General features: G+C 43.7%; 1 protein-coding gene across 1 annotated transcript in view; it reads left to right on the top strand.

The window, feature by feature from the left end:
• The window catches only part of LOC111238328 (TRAF2 and NCK-interacting protein kinase-like), a 47,116-nt gene continuing 29,876 nt past the window's right edge, over window positions 1–17,240 (top strand). Inside the window, exons 1-8 of the mRNA XM_022767767.1 lie at window positions 1–530; window positions 4,498–4,563; window positions 13,952–14,008; window positions 14,306–14,431; window positions 14,713–14,823; window positions 15,459–15,549; window positions 15,661–15,791; window positions 17,068–17,122. Coding sequence (XP_022623488.1) covers window positions 423–530; window positions 4,498–4,563; window positions 13,952–14,008; window positions 14,306–14,431; window positions 14,713–14,823; window positions 15,459–15,549; window positions 15,661–15,791; window positions 17,068–17,122 — 745 coding nt within the window. The 5' untranslated portion in view covers window positions 1–422. The remainder of the gene's footprint in view (window positions 531–4,497; window positions 4,564–13,951; window positions 14,009–14,305; window positions 14,432–14,712; window positions 14,824–15,458; window positions 15,550–15,660; window positions 15,792–17,067; window positions 17,123–17,240) is intronic.

The raw sequence follows: 17,240 nt of genomic DNA, 5'->3' as shown, positions 1-17,240 counted from the left end.
TGTTCGCTGTCAGCGCGCCCCGGCTGCTGTGCTTCTCTCTCTCTCTATCTCTCTCCCTCTCTCTCTCTCTCTCTCTCTGTGCAGTGTCTGTCAGTCTCTCTCTATCTCTGTGCGCGCGTGTCACCCCCGCTCCGCTCCTCTCCTGTACAGATTGATGGTGATTGAGGTGGAGGCATGTAGCACCGGATTCACCGGATTCACGGCGCCGAGCAGCATGTAGCACCTGGAGCCCCGCGCACATCGCCTCCCTCCTGCGCTCCTCCTCCGTCTTCTCTCCCCTCCTGGAGCGCTCCTTTCTGCTCCCCTGAAGGCATCGCCTGCACAAGCATTTCCGGGGATTTTTTTTTTTGGGGGTGGGTGGGGGGATTTATTTATTTTAGAGGAGTGTGAGTTCATCCCCGCCGCTCTGCACCTCTCGGTCGATGGTCGTTGAGGAAGCTTCCATCTTGAGTCCCGTATCTACCGAGAGAACCATGGCGAGCGACTCCCCTGCGCGGAGTCTGGACGAGATAGACCTGTCTGCACTACGGGTAAATGTCTCCCTGTGTGTGTGCACGTGCATGTGGTGTCGCTGTCTGTGTGCGCGCGTGCGTGTGGAGCTGTTGAGCACCTGTCCACCCCGGCAACCCCCCCCTTTCTTTCCTCCCCTCCCCTCTCCATCCCTCACCCGCTCTCTCCTCTCCAACCACCGCGCAAGGATGCGTCTCCCTGGTCTTCCTCTGCTTTTGCTGCCTCCCGCTCGGTGGTGTGCGTGCACGCGTATGTACGGTAGCTTGTAAGTGTGTGTGTGTGTGTGTGTGTGTGTGTGTGTGTGTGTGTGTGTGTGTGTGTGTGTGTGTGTGTGTGTGGGCTGTAGTGCTCGTGCACGGCGGGCAGTGATTGAGGAAATCAGGTCGGAAAGCAGAGTGTGGGATCATGTGGCCTCCCACCGACACTCCTGTTGTTGTTTGTTGTTGATGTTTTTTTTTTCTTAACAATTGGGACGTGATGTAATGAGGCCCTGAGCTACTGCTGCTGCTGCCGCTGTGCGCGTGCACACATCCCGATGCGCGTGCGTCAGACGGCATAATAGAGGCCGCTGTCTGTACTATGTGGGGCAGATGTTAAGCTGCCTGCTCACTGACAGATTCACACACACACACACACACACACACTGATGCAGCAGTTACAGACGCGCGCGCGCGCGCACTCGCACACACCGTGAATAACAGCGATGATAACCGCAACAGGAGCGAGTTCCGCCATTTCGTGATGTTGTGGCGACAGCAGCATTGCATAGCAGTGGCTGTTTGTGTGTCTGTATGCGTGCACGTGCGCGTCCGCATCGATAGGAGGTGTACAGAAGGAGACCATGCAGGAATGTGTGTGTGTGTGTGTGTGTGAGTGAGTGAGTGTGAGTGACAGAGAGAGAGAGCGAGAGGCAGATGATACATTCACAGAAATATAAAGTTAAAATTCATATTTGGATTTAACATGTGCTCAGTTCAAGATGAACTATAGATACCACATGTCACTTGGTGTGTGTGTGTGTGTGTGTGTGTGTGTGTGTGTGTGGTATTCTGCACAGCTGTTCTTTCTTGTCTCCTCCTTTTGCCTGCTGCTTATGCAACACAGTTGTACCTGCAGAGCAACAATCAAGTCTGGGCATGATCGACCGGGTGGGACTGCATGTCTCTGTGTGTGTGTGTGTGTGTGTGTGTGTGTGTGTGTGTGTCAGAGATACAGATACACTTTAACACTGTAGGACAAAGAAAGACAGACAGAGAGAGAAGGATCAGGAGAGATGTGCATGTTCTCGTAAAAATGTGAATCCTTGCTCTCTCCCTTAGTGGCATGACGACTAGAAATTAGGTCACCAAGGATGGAGCTGAGAGAGCTGTGGGGAAGCATTTCAGCGTGACGCAAAGCCTGTCGCAAGCACACATACATACACACACACACACACTTCCTGTTTCTGCAGAGCGTCACCTCCCAAATGATCTCGTTGCTCATGTAGTTTGACCCATCTTCACCTTCCCTATTTACCCCCCCCACACACACACACCCACCTCCTCCTCTCACTGTACCTCCCATCAGGGCTGAAGTCCTCATCCTCCACGCCGACAGACTCTATTCTGAAATATGTCAGACACTGAGGGTGTATTCCTCTGATAGCTCTGGCCAGGGATGGTATTAATATCCGTTGGAGTCTTGACAGAGCTCCAGATGAGGACACAGAGGTCACGGCCTTGTTATTCTCTGTTAGCCCATGTCCTTTTCAGACAACATGGAATCCATTCAGGAGGAGGAGGGAATTCTTTTTTTAATACTCTCCTTAAGAAAACAGTTGTATGTACGGCGTGGTCGTGGTCATACCCTCCCTGCTGAGAGTCCAACAGGTCAGGACCACCAGTGACGTGACTTCACCGGTTGTAAACACGCCAGTAGTTTTGTCATACTGTCCACATCACTGATTTGGAGATGATCCTGAGTGTCCAAAATGCTTATTAGGATTATCCACTGCATCCAAATATTGTATGTGCAAAGCTGCTGTAGGTACAGAGGCTCAGAACTGAAGCATAACATCCAGGATTTAACCAGTAAAACTGTCTGAACTCTTCGGTTTCTGAGAGTCTGTCCTCACAGGTTAAAAACCGAAAAGTCATAGTTTATGCATCTGTGACCGTCTGCGAGATGTAAATTTAGCTGCATGGACTTTACAACAGGAAAATGCTCAGTTGAAATGACACCTTGTGTTGAGCCGTCGGCTGTAGGTGTTAACAGACACTTTAGTCCCTCAGAACCAATTGGAGGAATTACTGTACATCCATATTGAACGATTTTGCACAACAGCTGATGTTCAGCGTCGACTTTCAGTGCCAGCGTTGGATGTAACGTACCTGAAAATGAACATTCAGCTTTTTAAAAATCACTCCCAAACCTTAACCAAGTGTTTTAATTAGTTAAATCTTAGCATACATTTGCAATAGTTCAGAAAGGTGTGAAGAAAAGGTGGAAAAATGGCGGATGATGGTGGTAGAACTCCAGCAACCTTGGAAAAACATTTTTATCAGTTTCCGTGAAGTCAGATTTTGAAATAAATTACATTTCAAATTTACTTTAAGTAGTTCCTACTGTACGTCTCAGCTTGACAGCTTTTTGTTATTTAAAACCACCCAGGATGTTTTACTGTCTAGTATAAAACTGGAGCTGACTCACACGGTTTCATATTCATGCTTTTGGGGACAAATTTGTGCAGTGGGAAATCTTATTAGCCACCTAGCCGCTAGCAAGTTGCAGGTGGGCCAGCTTCCATTAGCCTCCTTTTCTCTTGACTGGTGTTTTTCTTTTGCATGTGGCCCCACAGTTGGTAAGAGCTGTAACAGGCATGTACAGGTGTGTGTGTGTGCATGTGTGTGTGCACGTGAGTCTCAGTCCTTCAGGATTAGATGTGCTTCTGTTTGACCTTGAGTGAAAAGAAATGCTGCTTTTTAAGCTAATCCCCTTCAGGAGGCTCCACTCTAATAGTCCCAACGCTCTCCTGTGGCCTACTGTACGTTAATAGACACACACACACGCACACACACACACACACACGCATGCTAATACCTAACACACACAGGTATGCTTCAAGATCAAGATCTGTGTTTTGGGAGGTTTAGTGTATTTTAATCAGCCTGGAGATAAGATTATCTCATGTGTCTGTTTGTGTGTAGTTGTGTGTGTGTGGCTGTGTGTAGCTATGTGTGTGTTTGTGTGTGGCTGTGTGTAGCTATGTGTGTGTTTTTACCTGTATGTGTGTGTGTTTGAATTTGCCTGCTGGCCTTGATCCGGCCACAGTTATCCTGTGTGGGCTTTTCCTTGGTCTTTGTCAATGGTTGCTCTCTGCATAATGAAGGATTTTAGACCGATACACAACTAAACTCAGCTGCAGTTTTAATCCACACTAACCTCCATCGTACTGCAACTCTTTTGATTGTTCTGAAACGAGTTGACGTCTCTGAAACCTGGTTACGTCGTCATGTGTCCAGAAAGTTTTCTACAGAATTCAGATTTTTCTAAACTGAGATTTCTTGTTTGTATGAAGATAAAGAAATCAGATTACTGCAGAAAGACGACCGTAACCTGGTCGTGTCAGTGCAGTGTGGTGATATAGAAAGGCTTTTACAAGGTAATACCACAGGTATGCAGTCTGTGTGTGTGTGTGTGTGTGTGTGTGTGTGTGTGTGTGTGTGTGTGAGAGAGTGAAGGTCAAATTCCACATTAAATACCAACATCCATCTTGTGCCCACTTTAGTCAGAGTTATGTTCCCCTTGAATAACTTTTCCATTTTGTCCCCATTCTCTCTCCTCACTGTCTCCTCCTCATTCATCTCTCTCTACCTCTCTCTACCTCTCTCTCTCTCTCTCTCTACCTCTCTCTCTCTATCTCTCTCTCTCTCTCTCTCTCTCTCTCTCTCTCTCTCTCTCTCTCTCCTCTAACCTCTCCTCTCTTCTTCTCTACCTTCTCTCTCTCAGGACCCAGCTGGTATCTTTGAGCTGGTGGAACTGGTTGGAAATGGAACCTATGGGCAGGTCTACAAGGTAAGACTTTATAATCTTTAACTCCCACGCTGCCGTGTATGAGCGTGAAGCCAAAACAAGCTCATATTTATATGATGCACTGCAGCATCTCGCACATGAATCCCCTTCATCATATAATGAAAGCGTTCAGGGAGTGAGGAACAGAGACTATTTTATAATAATAATCGTATCAAATCTAACAAAGGCTCAACTCAAAGATGTCTGATCACCTTTTTGTCGCCTCAGAATTGATCAGAAACTTTTACAGCCTGCACAAACAGCCTGATAATCAGGCGTGAGGCAGAATATACGAAATGTTCGTTAAAAAAATTAACTGGGACTAACTTCTGTTGAACTACAAAAACACCCAGTTACCTGTTGGTTGTACAGCGGTGTTACAGAGTGATGTGTCTTCACTCATAAACAATCTTTGGCTGAGCACATTACTTTTCATTTTAGCTGCTACAGAATTAAGGTTAATTAGCTGCAGCTGATTAAGTCCGTAGCTGTCATTTTAACCATCTGACATTCAGATGAAACAGGACAAAAGACAGAAGACGACATTTGGTGACAACATTTGGTGACGTCATGGTGACGTGTGGGATCATGGGAGTTGTTGTCTTCACCACCGCTGCCGTCAGTATGTCAGCTTCTCCCGGTTAGGATTCCTTCAGTGTGAGTCATTCAGGAGCTTTTTGTGCTGCTTGAATTTCCCACAGCGGTCTCATCCTCTCCAAAACAAACAGAGCAGGGGATTAAAACCAGTAAAAAACAATGAATAAAACCGTTTCACCTTAAAAAATACGTGATTCATCTGTGTCTCAGAGGGAATGTGAGCCGAGCTTGTTTCTCTGATAACTTAAGATTCAGACGTTCAATGATTAAAATCCTTCATCTGGTTAAAATATCATGTTAAAACTGACCAAAATGTAAAAAATACATCTTAAAAATGTGATTTAAAACTGGATAAAACGTTAATTTGCTGACACATGCACAAAGGTGATATGACGTCATTGACAGGCAACCGAATCAAACAGAGCGTTCAAATTATGGATTTCTCTGGTTTTGAAAATTGCTGGAAACATTTGGGATAATTCCTTAATAATCCTGTAAATAACCCTTTACCTGTCATGACTCAGCCCATTAATAAACCCCTTAGAAACACTTGCTGTCTGACCCTGTGCATTTCAGGGATAAGATAATGTGTTTTGGCCTGTAAGTGTCTGCTGCTAGTGTGATTTGGGATTTGGTGACTCACTCAGCGGGGAGTCACCTCATCCTCTTCTCCTCCTGATCCCGACACGAGCTCACAGAGTCGACAACATCCAAACTTTTGGGGCAAAAAGTGAAGTTTCTACCGACTTTCTCCTTTTGTCGGGCGACCGGAAGACGCCCACGCAGACTGTAGCAACACAGCCGAGAGCCCTTGTGTGTGTGTGTGTTCCTGTGTTTGTGATTCTCTCATTTTGAAAGCAATTAACACACTCGCACGTCTGCTGATGCACACAGAGCCTCGACACACTCGTTCTGTCTGCTGGATGTTCGGTATTGATCCGCTGTCTCTACGAGGTGACGCCTCCTTTGCCAAGATGATTGATAGAACAAAATGAATACACGCTGAGGTCGATCACTGAGCATGGTGGGTAAATTAAGATCTTGGACTGAAAAAAGAAAAATCCACTTTTAAAAGATACAGTCACTGATTTCGTTACAGCCTCTAAGAGCAGCAGCAAACTGGGGCAGGAAAACTAGAAAATGGCAAACGAGGAGCGCAAAGGAGAGCCACTATAGGAACAACTCCAGATCAAAAAACTGCAGTAATTATGAATATAAATAATCGGGATTGAGCCTATTGTTTGATTAATACTGTCCTACATAAATAAAAGATATTTAAATAACAGGAAGAACAGGCAGAAATCTGTGTAAATATTCAAGGTTTTCTACGTTCTTGCACTTCAGCTGACCCTCTCAGGGCTAAGATAGAAATGAATTAGAATTAATTAATGTGAAGTGTCTCCATTTTCTCTATAATTAGTGCCAAGTTACATCATTCCTTCCAGGAAAACGTAATAAGAAATTGCAATAATGTGCTGATTTCTGGGAAATTGCTACAAAGAGTAGAAGCACAAGCAGAAAGTCGTCCAGAAGCTGCAGCACTGGAGTGAAAATACTCGGTTACTTTCCGTCGTTGTGACTTTTTCTTGACCCAGAGCAGAATATTTTTCATTCATTCTCCCTGCCAACGTTTTCCAGCAGCTTTCAAATCGTTTCTCTACACTCGGGGGCCGCTCACGCCTCCCCTCCTGGCTCCCAGTTTTTTTAGTAATCTTTCACAGTTACAGAGAGTGAGCGAGCAATAAAAAAGAAATATCTGAATGATGGTGGAAGACTGTGACTTCTTAGAGAGCGATAAAGCGTGAAAGATGCACTGCAGGTTTGATGCATTTAGCTGCTGCTGCCGATATCCAGAGAGTAAGTTTAGGATCTGATGTCGTGCTAATCAGCACATGTGCAGCTGGTGAAGCACACGTGACCTTTCCATCACACTCAGGTGTGTAAAAGCCCCAACCTTCATCCAATGAGGAGGCGGTGCTAACTCGCTGAGAGTCTTTCTGGATTTGATTAGTCAGTGAATCAGCGTTCACAAAGTGGAGTTAATTCAACTTGTTATATTGATCCAAACTCAGAGGCTTCTTCAACCTGCTGCTTTGAATATCTCTGATCCGTCTCGCTGCAGCTTTCCTCTGCTCCTGTCAATTAGTTCAGACTATCTGAAATAGAGAAAATACAGTACGTGATTTGTAATATCTTTCTTTTATGTATGAATGTAAACATGATAGCTTCAGGTATATAATGAAAGTGAGACACATTTAACTGGTGTTCACGTGTCGAAAACCTCGCCATAAATTGACGTCTCTGCTGGAGGCGTTGAGGTGAGACCGTGCAGAGGCACAAGATCAGGTTCAAGAGCCCTGCAGCAATGTGTCCTTCCTCATTCCTGTCTCATTTCCTTCAGAGGCCCGGCAGCTGGGCGGCTTTTATTCTCAATCAGCTGCAAACACGACGTTAACGGAAATGTTTGATGTAGCTCAGAATGCGAACTCACCGCTCCATAGAAGAAGAAAAGGAAAAAATCTGAATCTGGTGTTTTTCTCTCTGTCGCAGCCTTTTGCTTTTTAGGGTTCAGTGTTTTTCCATTATTTTAAAAATTGTCATTTCTCAGGCATGATGCATTCTTCCCCTTAGAAAAACAGGCGTTTGTCATTATAAATGAGGTTTGAATTTCAACACAGAGCTACAGAGAAGTGTTATTTTTTTTTCGTATGTGGTGTTGTTCTCTTGTGAACACGCATACAGATGTGCAAAAACGACAACATCTGCGAGTTGTCAGGATCACATTTCAATTTCATGGTGATCTATTCAGTAGATGTCAAGATTTAAAACACTGAAGAAAAAAGATCAGGGAGCTGGATTCATCCATGGAAGCGTCAGAGCATCTTCACAGCGCTGACCTGAGGTTATTAGCAGGGAAGGAAAACTCATCACATGCGGCCATTACTGTGTGTTGTTGTTGTTGTTGTTGTTGTGGAGCTCTGAGACACGGGAACTTCAATCTGTTGTAGCTTTCACAGGCTGTCTTGTGCTGTTAACGCTCCACCTGTTGACCACTGCTCTCTGATGGAGGCCCGGGAGGTTGATGAAGCAGCTTGTAGTTGTAGCTGCGTCTGATGATTTTTGTAACTTCCTGAAACAAAGTCATGCAACACCATGAAAACCTTCCAGGACAGACTGTCTGACGCCGTTATCTCCATTTTCCCTCTATAGCAGGAGGATTATCACCCCACCACTGAGTGTCTGCCTTCAGACGTGCCCTGATAACAGCCTCAACAGACACCAGCTCACTTCATGCATACACTAGAAAAACCTTCTTGTCACACAGCACACAACTGTGAACTGCCATTTTTTTTTTTTGCATGAAAAGTAACTGGAGGAAAACTGCTGCTATGACGTTTGCATAGCAGCGAAAGTCAGGTTTGGAGCAGGCCTCTTTGGTGCATTTGTCATTTTGCTAACACGCAGACAACACAAGCACACACATGCTGAGAATGGCGGGATTCATGCCAGTGTTTTACCCTGAAAATTCTTGGGAATACTGGGATCTCACTTCCTGGCATTAAACCCCAGTTTTCTGCAACAGCAATTTAAAAATATAGCACAAGAAATCAGGTTTTAATGCTCCAGCTTTTATGTGCAGATGAATGTGCTGCTAAAACACTTTTCCATTTTCTATTGAGCCTCTAATGCACCAACTACTGGTTTTTAAAATGATAACAGCCTCTTTATAAACGGGAGCAACAGCATGTATGACGTTTTTTTCTAATCCTTTTACAGTCACTTCCTGCGTTTCTGTCATAATCAGACACTGAAAACTGTCCCAGATCTGCTGTTTCCAGTGCAGCTGTGATATTACAGTCCAGGGCTGGAAACTCAGCGTGTTTGTTTCTGTCTCAGTCTTAATGTGTCAGGGCTTGTGTTCAGGTGAGGAATGTGAGGCTTGTCTGAACACGGGGCTCGAGGTGTGTTTCTACGCCTCAGGCTGCCTCTAAAGGATATTACGCCCTTTTCTATCTCCAGTCAAACCTCCTCCTCACCTGCCACTTCCCTCTCCTCTCGCTCTGCCGCCGTCTTTATCTCTCTCTCTCTCGCTGTGTGTGTGTGTGTGTGTGTGTGTGTGTGAGAGGATTCAGCTCCTGTTTTAATACAGCCTCCTCATGGCCATAATCTCTCTCTGTCACACGCACACACACAAACACACATTGGGAGCCCGGTGTCACCTCTGGGAGACTGTTTGGCCGGCCATCAGTGTCGGAGGAAGAGCGATAGCAAAACAAAGAGCCTCTCTGAGACGGTATCTCCTCCTCTCATCTCCCCTGGTTTATCTGCCTCGCCTTTTATTGCTTCATCGCGGTGGATCGCTGCCGTTTGTCCTTCAGTCACAGCAGCACTTCACACACTTAACCTGACGTCCAAGCACCGGGTTTACTGAGTTATCTGGATTATAACACTGCTGAGTGAATCCCAGATTCCCCACAAATCTCGAACTAAAACACCTGGTTGTGACTTTTATTCATGAAAGTCAGTAAGTAAAACCATGGAAGCAGCAAATATCTACAACCTGTGGCAAGCTTCATCTTAAAGATCACTATACCTGTAATAAAAACCAGAAGGCCTGAACATTGTAGGTGCTGCATGTGGATCTGTCTGTCTTCTGGTGATCCCCAGAGGATGAATCCAGGTCCCGGACTTTTTTCTTCAGTGCCAACACGAAGTTAGCATGTTAAGTTTTCATTATAAATCTTGACAGTTACTGAATGGATCATCATCGCCATGAAATTTGATCCGGACATTCGTGCTCCTCAGAGGATGAAACGTAAAAACCGTTCGTTTCATCATCGACTAGAAAATGTATTTCAATACCTGCAAAGATGTACTCAGTGCTAATTAGCAAACTATCTAAACTAAGGTGATACAACATATTCCTTCTCGATATCAGCATGTTATTAGAAGAGAGTGTAGCTGGACACTAAGGACACACGCTGCCTTGCTGGTAAAACTTCAAACACTTGTACTTTTAAGCTAATAAATGAACTTAGTTTTAAGCTTCAGAAGTTCAAATCTTAATATCCAGCGCCGTAGATGCTCATTTATCTTATGAATGTGGACAGTAAACCCGCAGGAACGGCCTGACAGGTTAATGATGCAGTAAGTTACAGAAGCCAGTGAAGAGCAGTTAGTGCAGAAGAAATAGAAATAATAAAAATGTGAAATTTGGTATTTTATTTAAATGTTCTTTTCTGGCTCAGCAGTCCGTCCAGAGCCAATCAAGTGTAGTTTCACCAGAGAGAGCGAGTCTGTAACTGTTGGACTCTCACCCTCGGGTCAGGCTCTTTATATTTATTTAATTCCAGCTCATAATGTTGACCCTCCTTTACTCACAGTGTGTCTGAGTCCACCTTCACCTCCCAGTCAGCGCCAACGGTTCCAGTTTAACCCCGGTTTAACATTCTGTCATCCGAGACAGCGAAGTCCTCGGTAACTTATGACTCACCGTCAGCGTGACTGTCACACACACTGTAAATAACAGTGAGCTGCGATTGGTCGAGGTCTGATGTGTCGTCTGTCACGTAATCGAATCATCAGACACAGTGAGAGTATTAGGGGGGAAAAATCTCAAATTTTGAGAATAAAGTGGTTCTTTATCATCATCATCATCATCATCATCATCATCAGGACATTGAAAAGATTGTGAAGAAACTGAGTCGATTCTGTTGTTAGTCAGACAAACAGCAGCCCTTGTAATTTTACATTTTTAATTCTCTTAATATTCCGACTTTATTCTTGAACATTACAACTTTTTTTTTCTCATAAAATTACGACTTTATTCCTGTAATATTGTGACTTTTTCCTTGAAATATTATGATCTTATTCTCAAAATTACGACTTTATTTATATTTATTTCTTTATTTTTCCCCTCGATGTGGCTCCAATACGCCGTCTGCCATCACTCCGGTTAATAGTTTCTCCGTCTTTACACTTTTATAATCACTGTGGTGAACGCAGAGTGAGTTTGACAACAGTGTTTGATTGAGCACAAAATGAAAGACGGTTTTCTGTGCGTCCTTGTTTTTGTCTCAGACCTGATCTTCTCCCACCTTCCCCCGAAAACTGCCGCTGCACCGTGACTGAGAGATGAATGATGAGAGAGAAACAGAGGGAATGAGTGATATTACACAGGAAAAAAAAATAAAAGATGAAAGACAGAGAGGGAGAGAGAGAGAGAGAGAGAGAGACAGATGTGAAAGAAAGAACAAGAGACTTTCCGCACTCTGAGGTGGTTTCAGCCTCTCTGATACAGTCAGTGTCTGATGCAACACCGAGTAACCAAGACACTGTGTGTGTGTGTGTGTGTGTGTGTGTGTGCATGTGTGTGCGTGTGAATCTGAGCGACTCACATGTGCAAGTGACCCAGAGTGTGAAATATCATGGCCTCTGCTCCGACACACACACACACACACACACACACACAAACGCACTCCGCCGTCACTTTGCCTCCTCCAACCCCCCATTCGTCGCCCTCACTAAACAACCTGCCAGGCTTGTTGCTAGGTTACTGTGAGGAAGTGGTGTCTGTGTGTGTGTGTGTGTGTGTGTGTGTGTGTGTGTGTGTGTGTGTGTGTGTGTGTGTGTGTGTGTGTGATGGGGGGGGGGTTGAATTTCCACTTTCTCGCTCTTACAGCTGTGATACCGTCTTCAGACTTTAGATTCAGCTTCCTCAGTTACAGTTTCAACCTCTGTACAGCGCTGGTTTCCAACCTGCGGGTCGAGACCCCTCCAACAGGTCGCAAGAAAAATCTGAGGGGTAGCACATAGGAAAAGGAAAATAGGAAAATATTTTGTTGGTTTTTATTTGTTCAGGCTTGTAGAAATAAATCAGATTAAAGAGAGCTGCAACTAGTCACCGGCTCATTTGCATAACGTGACGTGTGTTTACAGGACAGTTGAACATGATGTGTTCAGGTGACAAGCAAACACAGGAAAGTAAATTGTAAGTTGGAGCCTGATAATCAGATTGGATTTTTGGAGTTTTATTTTGGCGGGTGTAGTCGGCCCTAATTAATCTGTAGTGGGTGTTGTACTTTTCGTTTTCTGTTTCCAACTGTGAGTCAGCGCTGTTTTGTTTTTGTTTTTACTAGAACCATGATCTATCCCTAATGTTAACCATGGTGATGAAGGTTCCCTAACCGTGATGTTTCCCTGGACCTAGCTAAGTTGTTTTTGTGCCTAACCCTCAACCACATCTAAAACCGTAGCGTTGTGACATCAGATTTTATTTTTCTGACGTGATTAGTAACGGTTTTGGCGAGCCACAGACAGATTATGTCGTCCCGCGAATCAGAAAAAAACACAGTCTAACAAAGCTGTGAGGCTGCAGACGTCTAATCTACGTGTCACTGGTTTTCCTGTCAGTGTTTTTTTTTTTTTTTTTTCCTACAACAAAAAGATGGCGTCCCTTGTTCTCAGTCCCGCCTACAAAAGCTCAGATCAGCTCAGAAACAGGAGATGTGGGTGGCGCTTCAGAGGTCTGGGACCAGACGATTACAAAGACAGAGAAGCACTTAAACATCAAAACAAACTGAAAAGACTGACGACAGATTAAAGAGCAGGAAACATGGGAGGAAATATAAGAGCTGCAGTTTCGTACGTAGAGTTCTGCAGGGTTCATAAGCAGGAGGGGCGTTTAACATGTGATCTGTTGTTTTTAAGACAGCCTGTGGAGCTAATCATCATTAATAGGTGATCGCAATCGATTTCAGCTTTCAAGGTGGGAATCGATCTTCTCGTCTGCGCTGACCTCCGTCACATGAAACCGTGATATCGGCTGTGTCACGTCACGTCACCCAGCTGTTGTACATTATTCTCTGTGGTTGTATTTAAAGAAAGAAAGAGAAGCAGTGTGGTTTCACTACAGCATAGTTTGGTTTGCAGTCACGTGACACAGTAGTGGATGCAGCCGTGATTCATTTCAACATCAGAGCTGAATCTAAACACACACACAGCCTTAAATTTACATCAGTCTTTCCCTGATTAATATTAAACCTTCATTTCGACCTTTTACCTTTCGCTGTGACGGATGTTTTGCAGCAGATGATGGAACGTGTCAGCACACAGAGAGCCGCTCAGTGAAGGCAGGACTGTGGTTTCAGTTTGAGAGTTAAATCTGGTGCATTTCAGGTCAACGGTTGCAAAATAATGTCTAGTCACTGCAGAACTGCAACTGCAGTTTTTCTCCTCCCTTGTGTGTCTTGAGACGGATCGCCTGTTGTTTGTCATACAGCAGTTAATCACTGATAGGAAACAATTATCTTATTACCTAATTTTTGCGTCTAATTACCTCATTTACTGGAAGCATCGACACTAATCATTTCAGGCTCTTCTTTTCTTATTTGCTTTCTTTCAGCCTGTTTTGTGAATATGTTTAATACATCCAGTTCTCAGGGTGTAAATACCAGTTTGCTGTGCAACTAGAACCTGTTAATGATTGATTACAAGCTATTAGAACTGTTATATATGTGCACACATACGTGCACAGTTCTGAAGAACTCATGAATAAAGATAATCAACATTTCTTTATGTCGTATCTCAGGAAATTAATGGAGGCATTTTATAAAGGCGTTTGTGCTGTGTGTCAGTTTGCAAGAGGAGTGTTTCTTTACCACTGATATATTTAAGTGCATGTGTGTGACAACGCACGCACGCACGCACGCACGCACGCAGACTAAATGATTAAGTTGTTGTCAAAACTTTTGTTTTAGATGCTCATCAATGTCTCTGTCGATTTAACTTTCAGGGTCGCCATGTCAAAACAGGCCAGCTCGCTGCCATCAAGGTCATGGACGTCACAGGAGTAAGTAACACACACTCACACACACACACACACACACACTTACATAAATCTGTACGTACCCACACACACACACACACCTTGGGACTGAGTGTATCTGAGCGTGCCTGGCTTCAGGGCACTTGAGCAGCAGCAGTTTGTCCTCAGTAGACTCTGCTGGAGGGGCTTTCTTCTTCTTTATCTGATTTGCTGCAGGATTCAATTCTACATTTCACTGAGCACACAATTTGCTTATTAGCATTGTGTTGTGTGTGTGTGTCTGTGTGTGTGTCTCTGTGTCTCTGTGTGTGTGTGTGTCAGGATGAGGAGGAGGAGATTAAAGCAGAGATCAACATGTTAAAGAAGTACAGCCACCACAGGAACATCGCAACCTACTATGGAGCCTTCATCAAGAAGAACCCTCCTGGAATGGATGACCAGCTGTGGGTGCGTACATCTCGGAGCTCAGAGGTTTATGACCAACAGTCAGACTAACTCTACACCGGGGTCAGCTGGGTCTCTTTAGCCCCCCTGTAGTTTAAAGCACAGGATTATATTTATCTATGAAGCCATTCTACGTTCCCAGGACTCGTATTTAACGACGGTTCCCAAATCATAATCCTTATCTTAATTTCTGTTCAAATTACAATAATGAGTCCCATAATATCTGGATGTACGGTGGCCAGGAAGCATGAACATTGTGTGTGTGTGTGTGTGTGTGTGCGCAGCTGGTGATGGAGTTCTGTGGAGCCGGCTCAGTGACAGACCTGATCAAAAACACCAAAGGGAACTCTCTGAAGGAGGAGTGGATCGCCTACGTCTGCAGGGAGATCCTCAGGGTGAGGACGGAAACTGAAATAAATTAAATATTATTATTACATTTTTTTTTATAAAATCTATTAGATTAATATAGTTTTACAACTTTACAACAATAAGAAAACCCAGGATTTCTCCCTGAGGAACACCCAAATTTTACCCTTTATATTTCAGGTAGTTTTGCATTTATTTCTTTAGTTTTCTTTTAATGACACATGTGCTACTCATCTCCTGTTATTACCATATACCATGGAGGAATATTCTTTCTGTTATATTAGTCCTTCATTTTAGCAATTAGATATCCACTATATTATACAATATACATCTTGATAATAGGTTTATATGTAGGAACATTTTTGAGGGATAATTGGCAATAAATATTTAACAGTAACACTCATACTCCTGGGGGTTTCCTTTATTTTAAAGCTAATACTCTTATGTTATTTGTGGTAATCAAATACAACTGAAGGAGTTGCATGATGGTTATTTTTTTTATGTATAATTAACTATAGACAGTATTTTTATGACTTTTTTTAATCCTAATTTTATTGGTGATGTATTACAGGGTATTTTCTTCTGATTAAAGGAGGATAACAAACCTTTCCTTTTGTGGTATCAGCTGGAAAAAGAACATATACATTTTTCTCTCTGTCTTCAGGGTCTGACCCATCTCCACCAGCACAAGGTCATCCACAGGGACATCAAAGGCCAGAACGTGCTGCTGACAGAGAACGCAGAGGTTAAACTAGGTCGGTCACACACACACACACACACACACACACACACAGCGAATCTTATGAGTTATGAGAATATAGTCGGATTACATCAATATATTAATTCTGTGATTGGTGTTCGTGCAGTCGACTTTGGAGTGAGCGCTCAGCTGGATCGTACGGTGGGACGGAGGAACACGTTTATCGGGACGCCTTATTGGATGGCCCCGGAGGTCATCGCCTGTGATGAGAACCCCGACGCCACATACGACTTCAAGGTAGACCTCAAGTGTGTGTTTGAATGAAATGCAGAGGAAAACAAAGTAATTTACCATCTTTGAAAGTGTTTATTTGTCTTAAGATAGTTTTAATTCTAGTGTTTTTATTATGGAATATATTTTAATGTTTTTTAAATTTATTATTCATTTTATTGTGTATTTATTTCCTATACTTTATGCTGACAGCTGTCATTTCTGTTTGAAATTAACCTTAAACTTATGTACATGTAAAACTGCAGAACCAAAACAATGAGCTAAAAGAGGCTAAAAGCTGCAGAGAGCTAAAGATTAATTGTTGATTAATGTTGAACGTTTTTGCAGATGTAGGATGTTTGTATTTTATATGTCAAGATGGCGTTGGCGTGAGACATTCGGGAGACGTTGGATTTTTGGTTACTCAACAACACAACTGAAAACCGACAGAATGTCAACGTCAGCCGTCATTCGTCCTGACATTACCTGCAGGGAGCCCTTTGTTATTTTACACACCACGGAGAGAAATCTAAACATTTGCACTGATTTGTTAAAGAAAAGTTTTTGGTGGTTTTTCTTTGATTGCCTTCGTCGAGCTCCCAAAGTTCAGTTTCTCTCATCAATCACAGTCAAAGTGTTTGTAGCTGTAACAAGTAAAACCAGCTGACCTTTAAAAAAAAAAAAATCTCTGAAAGGTCTCAGGGATCATATCTGGTGTTTTTTTTTTTTTTTTTTTTGGAGACATTTAATATGTGGTCGGCGCCACACGACTGCACAAACCCGTGTGAAGTCTCCTCGCAGCGACGAGTGAAAACCCTGAACGTGCTGCGTTCAGAGCCACTCCTGCAGTCAGCGCCGTGTGACGGATGTGCAGTAATGGGGACAGGATGAGTCCCCGTGGAGGATGAGCACTGCTCTGCTAAGACACCATTAACTCCCCCCCTCTGGGGCTTTACGTGTCAAGAAAACCCCTCGGTTCATCTCACAACATTAACGTCAACTTTAAATAGTTTGTTGGCTAAAATACGCAGATGAATCGTATTTAAAAGCAGAAACAGAGAGATGATGTTGATAAAATGTAAAAGAATGAAGCCAGAAATCTACAGCAGCAGGGACAGATGGGTAATTTCTGTGTCTGTATTTTTATCCTTTAACACGTACACTGACCAGCGGACCGGTCTCCCAAAAACATGACGTGTCGAGTCGGTAACACCTTTTGAGGATGTGAAAGTTTTCAGTGAAACTCTCTCTCTCTCTCTCTCTCTCTCTCTCTCTCTCTCTCTGTCTCTCTCTCTCTCTGCAGAGTGATCTGTGGTCGCTCGGTATCACAGCTATAGAGATGGCGGAGGGAGCACCACGTAAGTGTGAAACATCAGACTGTTAGACTGTTGTCAGCCGACACAGAGTGCAGTTTATCTTCAAGTTAAAACTCTGTGTCTGATTTGTTCTACTCTCACTTTCCCTTTCTCTCGTGTT

The sequence above is a fragment of the Seriola dumerili genome, unplaced genomic scaffold (assembly GCF_002260705.1).
Source record: "Seriola dumerili isolate Sdu_G_001 unplaced genomic scaffold, Sdu_1.0 BDQW01001298.1, whole genome shotgun sequence".
NCBI classification, from domain to species: Eukaryota; Metazoa; Chordata; class Actinopteri; order Carangiformes; family Carangidae; genus Seriola; species Seriola dumerili.
Note: the sequence above shows the minus strand (reverse complement) of the source record. Positions and strands in the feature narration are given on the sequence as shown.